The 5,821-nt window shown below is 54.5% G+C and overlaps 1 protein-coding gene across 2 annotated transcripts in view; it reads left to right on the forward strand.

The window, feature by feature from the left end:
• Positions 1-708: 708 nt before the first annotated feature.
• Rac2 (Rac family small GTPase 2) overlaps positions 709-5,821 on the forward strand; it is a 14,180-nt gene continuing 9,067 nt past the window's right edge. The window contains exons 1-2 of one of the 2 annotated variants that reach the window (XM_029555095.1): positions 709-885; positions 2,666-2,737. In XM_029555095.1, coding sequence (XP_029410955.1) covers positions 851-885; positions 2,666-2,737 — 107 coding nt within the window. In that variant the 5' untranslated portion in view covers positions 709-850. The remainder of the gene's footprint in view (positions 886-2,665; positions 2,738-5,821) is intronic. The other variant, XM_008851316.3, reaches the window with a different exon arrangement.

Raw genomic sequence — 5,821 nt, forward strand, 5'->3', positions numbered from 1 at the left:
CTTGGATTACAGGTATGAGCTACTATGACTGGGCTGGCTGTGGGTAGGTGTTGATAGTTGACCCCACCATGTCCCTTCCCTCTCCTCCTCCATCTCCCTTATACTTCCTCCTTCTCCCCCCTCTTCCCCTTCCTTCTCCTTCCTCTCCTCCTCTTCCTTCTCGTCTTCCTCCTCCTCCTCCTCTTCTTCCTGCCCCTCTCCCCTTTCTTCCCCTTCCTCTCTCTCCAGGCCCCCTCCAGACACCATGTTTCAAGTGGTATCTGTACTGTGTGGTCCCCAGCTCTCCCTGTTGGTGATTCAGGTCGCTCTCTGTAGCTTTCCTGTGGCCTCAGGAGCCTCCTGCCTTGTGCACAGCACCTGTGATGTGGTCTTGCCTTCTCTACAAACTGCAGACTCTAGGACAGCTGAGCCTCCTGCATTTTGGAGCCACCAGTTCCCAACCTGGCACACAGTAGGCACTCATTAAGTGCTTATACATAGGATTTAGGCCAACTGAATTCTTGGAGGCTGCATGTTCTTGGAGAGAATTCTGGCCCTTTCCTAGGGCAGGAAGTGAATCTCCCAACCCCAGGGTCCTGCTGGAGATCAGGGCAGGTGCCTATGGGTGACCAGGGCCCAGCCCAGCACCTGAGGGGCCCCAGCTCCTCTGTCAGACCGCATGCTCCGCCCCCTGCAAGTCCGTAGGGGCAGCAGCTTGGGTAAGTTCCCCTTCCGTTTCCTCCACCTCCTGAGCCTGCGGTGCTGCTGTTCCTCACTGCTGGGGCACCTCGCCAGCCGCTCCACACCCTGGTGCCCACAACAACGCTCCTGGCCCCCAACTGTCACAGCCGGCCGCTAGGCCTTGGATGCGATGCAGGCCATCAAGTGTGTGGTGGTGGGCGATGGGTAGGTACCTGGCTGAGTTGCCTCACAGACCCCTACTGGGATGTCCCTGAGACCCTCCCTGTACCCTCTGTACAGGTGTAGGAGCCCCCAGAAGGTGCTGGGGATAGTCACTTCCTCTCCTAGGGCCTACAGGGAGCAGAGGGGATACTCAGAGTGGACCAAGTTGTCTGTCCTCAGCCCACCCCACCCCGGAAACCATCTGGGTGGCGGGCCTAGGGCTGTGGGTGGGGTACCAGGCTGCTTGCCTGCATCCTGAGAGCTGGGACAGGGCACCCATTCTGTGGGAACAGGTGTGAGGTGGGGAACAAGCAACTTGGCCTTTGTCCCTGGCTTGATTTGGGCTCTAGTGGCCAGCTCCATAAAGCTAGGGGTGTGTGAAGAATCTCAGCTCTCTCTGACTCAGTCCCCTATCTGGGGCAAGGGGTATTCTGGGGTCGATTGAGACAGGTGCCAAGGCTGTCCTGCTTATATTGTATGGCTCTACACCATGGCGTGGGATGTAAAGGGATGTTGGTGAGGAGCAGGGGTATCACTGACAGTCAGGGTGAGGGAGGGAGGAAGGCAAGATGGGATTATGGGAACTCAGCTGAGGGCTGGTCTCTGTGGTCTTATCTCTGGGATCACAGGTTGTCATGGTCTGCTGCCTCAGTTTCCTCATGTGCGATGAGTCAGTTTCCCATGCATGCTCACACATTAGGGAGCACCCCCTAAGTACATCCTGGGGTCCCCCATGTCCATCTCAGTCTGTTATAGCTGCCCAGGTTCCATTCAGCAGGGGAGCAGTCAAGGCTTTGAGATCTGTCTTGGCCTGAGTCCCAGGATATGACTTTAGCTCTGTGGGTCTCACTGGGTAGAGCTTTACCCACAGCCTCAGCTGACTCTGCTGCTGGGGGAAGGGGGGCTGCCAGTCAGTTGTTATCTGTCACCTCTGCCCTTGCCAGCGGCTCGCCCTGCTCACTTCTGCTTTGTGTCTGATGGAGGGGAGTCGGGGGGGGGCGCGGAAGTCAACGGTAACGTTCCACTCATTCAAAGTTACCTTGGTGGCAGGCCAGTTTTGGGGGCAGGGGAAGGGGGTGGGGCAGCATCCTGGAGTGGGAAGTGACTTGAAGGAGCAGAGCTGGGGAAGGCCCTGAGCTGTCCCCCTGTCTTCTTAGCTTCCTTCTGGATGACCTGTGTGACCTCCCAGCCTGGCAAGCCATAGAGGCACTGTGTGTGGTCACTGGGTCACTCTGGTTGATCCTCCCACCAAGCCTACTATCTTGGAGTCCATTTCACAGGTGGGAAGACTGAAGTTCAGAGTGCACGGGATTCAAACACTGGTCTCTCTGGCTCTATTAGGATTCAGGTGCTCCCTTACAGTCATTGGTTGCAGTGGCACTGGGTTGTCTTAAAGGTATCATCTGGTTCACTCTTCAGCACATCCCTGGGAAGATGACTAATCCCTGCAGGAATTTAGGTGTCTTGTATAAGGTTGTGCAGAAGGGAGCTGGTACAGTTAGGATCCAAGACTATGGACAGCCTTGCCCAGGCTCCAGAGTCTTCCCTTTGGCTCTTTACATCTTTGCCTATCACCTGCATCCAATGTACTGGCGACAAGGATGGATTCCCAGTTCTGCCCAAAGCCATAGCTAGGACAAAAGTAAGGACTTTTACAGACTTGGCAGGGGGTTGAGAACACTGACATGGGGTGTCTGGGATCAGGAGACTCAGAGCCTGAGCTCCTGTCTTCCCCTTCTTTAAGGCACAGCCCGTGACCTTAGTCTCTCCTGCTGTCTTTCAGAGCCGTGGGCAAGACCTGCCTCCTCATCAGCTATACCACCAACGCCTTTCCTGGAGAATACATCCCTACTGTGTGAGTTCCACCTGCTCCGGGCGCTGCTTGGAGGCCGGCCCCTTTGAGCACTCGGTATCAGTGGGGTCCAAGCAAGTCTTCAGCTTAGGGAAGTTGGCCCATGATCCCACTGGCGATACAGCAACCTCTGCTAGGAAAGCTGAGGCCCCAGACGGAAGAGAGAAAATGGAAAGGGAGGTGGGGCTTCAAACTGGCCAGGGGCAGGAAGGGGGGCACAAGTGGGATGTGGAGGTGAGGGAAGAAGAGGATGAGGAGAGGGAGAAGGAGGAAGGAGAGGAGAAGGAGAATTCCAGCAGCCTAGACATCAGTAGAGTTTGGGGGCACAGTGCCCTGGACGTGGTGTGTTGCGGACACAGTGTGCTGGGAATGGGGGCAGTACCATTTGCAGTCCCTGGGAGGCCCGCCCTCTGGTACAGGATAGAGTCACCAGCTGCCATGTGATCTAGAGAGAGAAGTCTGCAGGTGTCAGAAGAATGATTCAGGGGCCCAGCCTCAGTGTGTCCCATCACTCACAGGGCAGCTCTCCAGCTCCCTGAACAGCTCTTAGGCTATTTAGGGTCTTCCTCAGCTTCCCCTTCTAGAAGCATTACTCACCCACCACTTTGCTTCTTAGACCAATGCTCCTCAGGCAGGCCTGCCACAGGGTCTTTGCTCCAGCTCTTGCCCAGCCTGCCATTTCCCTCTCATCCTCCTGTCTCTGTCCCCCAGACCAATGCCTGGCACGCTTTCCTCAAGAAAGTCTTTTGATCCAGCCTAAAGTGCTGCAACTCTCGAAAGGAACTCTGTCAGACCTCTCCCAAGACCATGAGCCCACAGAGGGCAGGAAGTCATGCGATTCTCTTGGGGTGTCCACACTGTCTCTGCAGGGTGTTTCACACGTGATATAATATACACACGGCCTTAATACATGATGCATGTGCTTTGAGATGATGAGGCCCAGAACAGGATCTCACAGGTCTATGTGGATTAGCTCCTCAAGGAAAGTGGGTGCTGCAATGTCCAGGAGACTCCCAGCAGCTAAGGGGCTTGGCCCTCTGGGACATATAGCCTGTCTGGTTTCAGAGCCCAGAGCCATAATAGAACCTTGCTAAGGCCCTCTTCATCTTCATGGAACCTCTCCCTGGAACAGGAAAGAGGGGATATGCAGAGGGACAGTGCCCAGGGCCCAAAGTCTGGCACAAGAGGAGATGCCAACCCTCTAGTGCCAAACCCAGGCTCCACCCCAGCCCCTGGGCCTGAACCTCTTGGCCCAGTGTGGCTGTGTGGGGCTCCTTCTTTGGGACAGGAAATTCAGTTGCCCCTGATACCCTGGCCCAGATAGGGGGCATCCAGCTAGGGGCAGCCAGAGGGGCTTGGGCAGGGCACTGGAGCTGCTTTCTGTCCAGCTGTGTCTTAGTGTGAGTGAGGACCCCTGTACCTGCCCTGCTTGGCAAAATGGGAATGACCATTCCTGCCATTGTCCACTGGCCATCAGGCCTGTCCCCTGAACCTCTTGGCCCAGTGTGGCTGTGTGGGGCTCCTTCTTTGAGGACCCCTGTACCTGCCCTGCTTAGCAAAATGGGAATGACCATTCCTGCCATTGTCCACTGGCCATCAGGCCTGTCAGGGATCTGAAAGTCAGAAAGAGCTGGAACTAGACGTGAGCAGGAGCTTCTGGCTAAAAGCCACTGTCACCAGGACACTCTGTTGTCCCTGAGTCAAGATCTTATCCTGTCTTTGTCTCCGCTGGCTGGACTGGTGAACCCACTTGCTGAAGGACTTCAAAGTCATCTCTTCCCCTCTGAGCCTAGGAGCCTCAGTTTCCATTTCTACAGTTGAGAGTTCTGGGCTGGGAGACGCCAGCCTTACTAGGACACCTCGCCTTGCACAGAGTGGAGCCTGAGGCTAGAGACTTTCAGTGTCTGGAGGACTCAGACTGACAGGCTGTGGGGGCTGGCCAGTCAATCATGGTGCTGGGGACCTGTGGAGCTGCCCTCTGATTGGCTGTCCCATACTGTCATCAGCATCTCTTAGAGGCGGTTCCCTTGCCTGGTTGTGTAGGTGGTAGCTGGTGTCCTGATGGCTGATGGGATTTCCTCTGTTGAGAGGAGCCTGTGGGGCCCACGAGGTCAAAACACTTTCTCAGGTGGGGCACTGACACTACTTCAGGGTGGTTCTGTGCTGGGGGTTTAGGGGCACAGAGTCATGGCAGCAGCCTCCTGCTTTGGGGGGCCTGGGACAGTGGCTCTCCTTCTGTCTCCCTTCTGTGTCCAACTGGAGCACAAGTGAACTTAAATTTTATTTTATTTATTACTTTACTTTTTATGTGTATGCCTGCATGTATGTAAGTGCACCTGTGCCGTGCAATGCCCGAGGAGGACAGAAGAGGGCGTTGGGTCCCCTGGAACTGGAGTTATGGACGGTTGCTAACTGCCATGTGGGTGCTGGGATTTGAACCTAGGTCTTCTGAAAGAACAGTCAGTATTCTTAACCACTGAGCCATCTCTCCTTATTTTTATTTTTTAGTTTTGAAGTAGGGTATCACATTATAGTCTTGGCTGGCCTGGAACTCACTATGTAGCCCAGGCTAGTCTACAACTTGCAGCAATCCTCCTGCCTCTGTCTCCACAGCTAGGTTCCAGATGGATTTTTATTTTTGCTTTTTTTTTTTTTTAAAGACAAGGTCTAATAACAGCTTGGGTTGGCCTCAAATGCATTAAGTAGATGAGGATGACCATGAACACCTGATCCTCCTGCCTCCACCACAGGAATGTCGAGATTACAGATGCACCTTCACATCTGGTTCTGTTTGGTGATGGGGATGGAACCCAGGGTTTTGTGCATGCTAGGCAAGCCCTCTACTGAGGGAGCAAATCTCCAGCCCCTGGGTGAACTATGAAAGGTCTGGTGGCGCTTGTCTTTAATCCCAGGCCAAGGGAGGCAGAGGCAGGTAGATCTCTGTGAGGTCAAGGCCAGCCTGGATCACATACTAATTTCTAGGTGGTCTAGGACTAGGGAGCCCCTGTCAAAAAAAAAAAAAAAAAAAAAAAAAAATTCAGGGCTGGAGAGATGGCTCAGTGGTTAAGAGTACTGGTGGCTCTTGCA

Source organism: Nannospalax galili, unplaced genomic scaffold (genome assembly GCF_000622305.1).
Source record: "Nannospalax galili isolate Female #2095 unplaced genomic scaffold, S.galili_v1.0 scaffold445, whole genome shotgun sequence".
Taxonomy (NCBI): Eukaryota; Metazoa; Chordata; class Mammalia; order Rodentia; family Spalacidae; genus Nannospalax; species Nannospalax galili.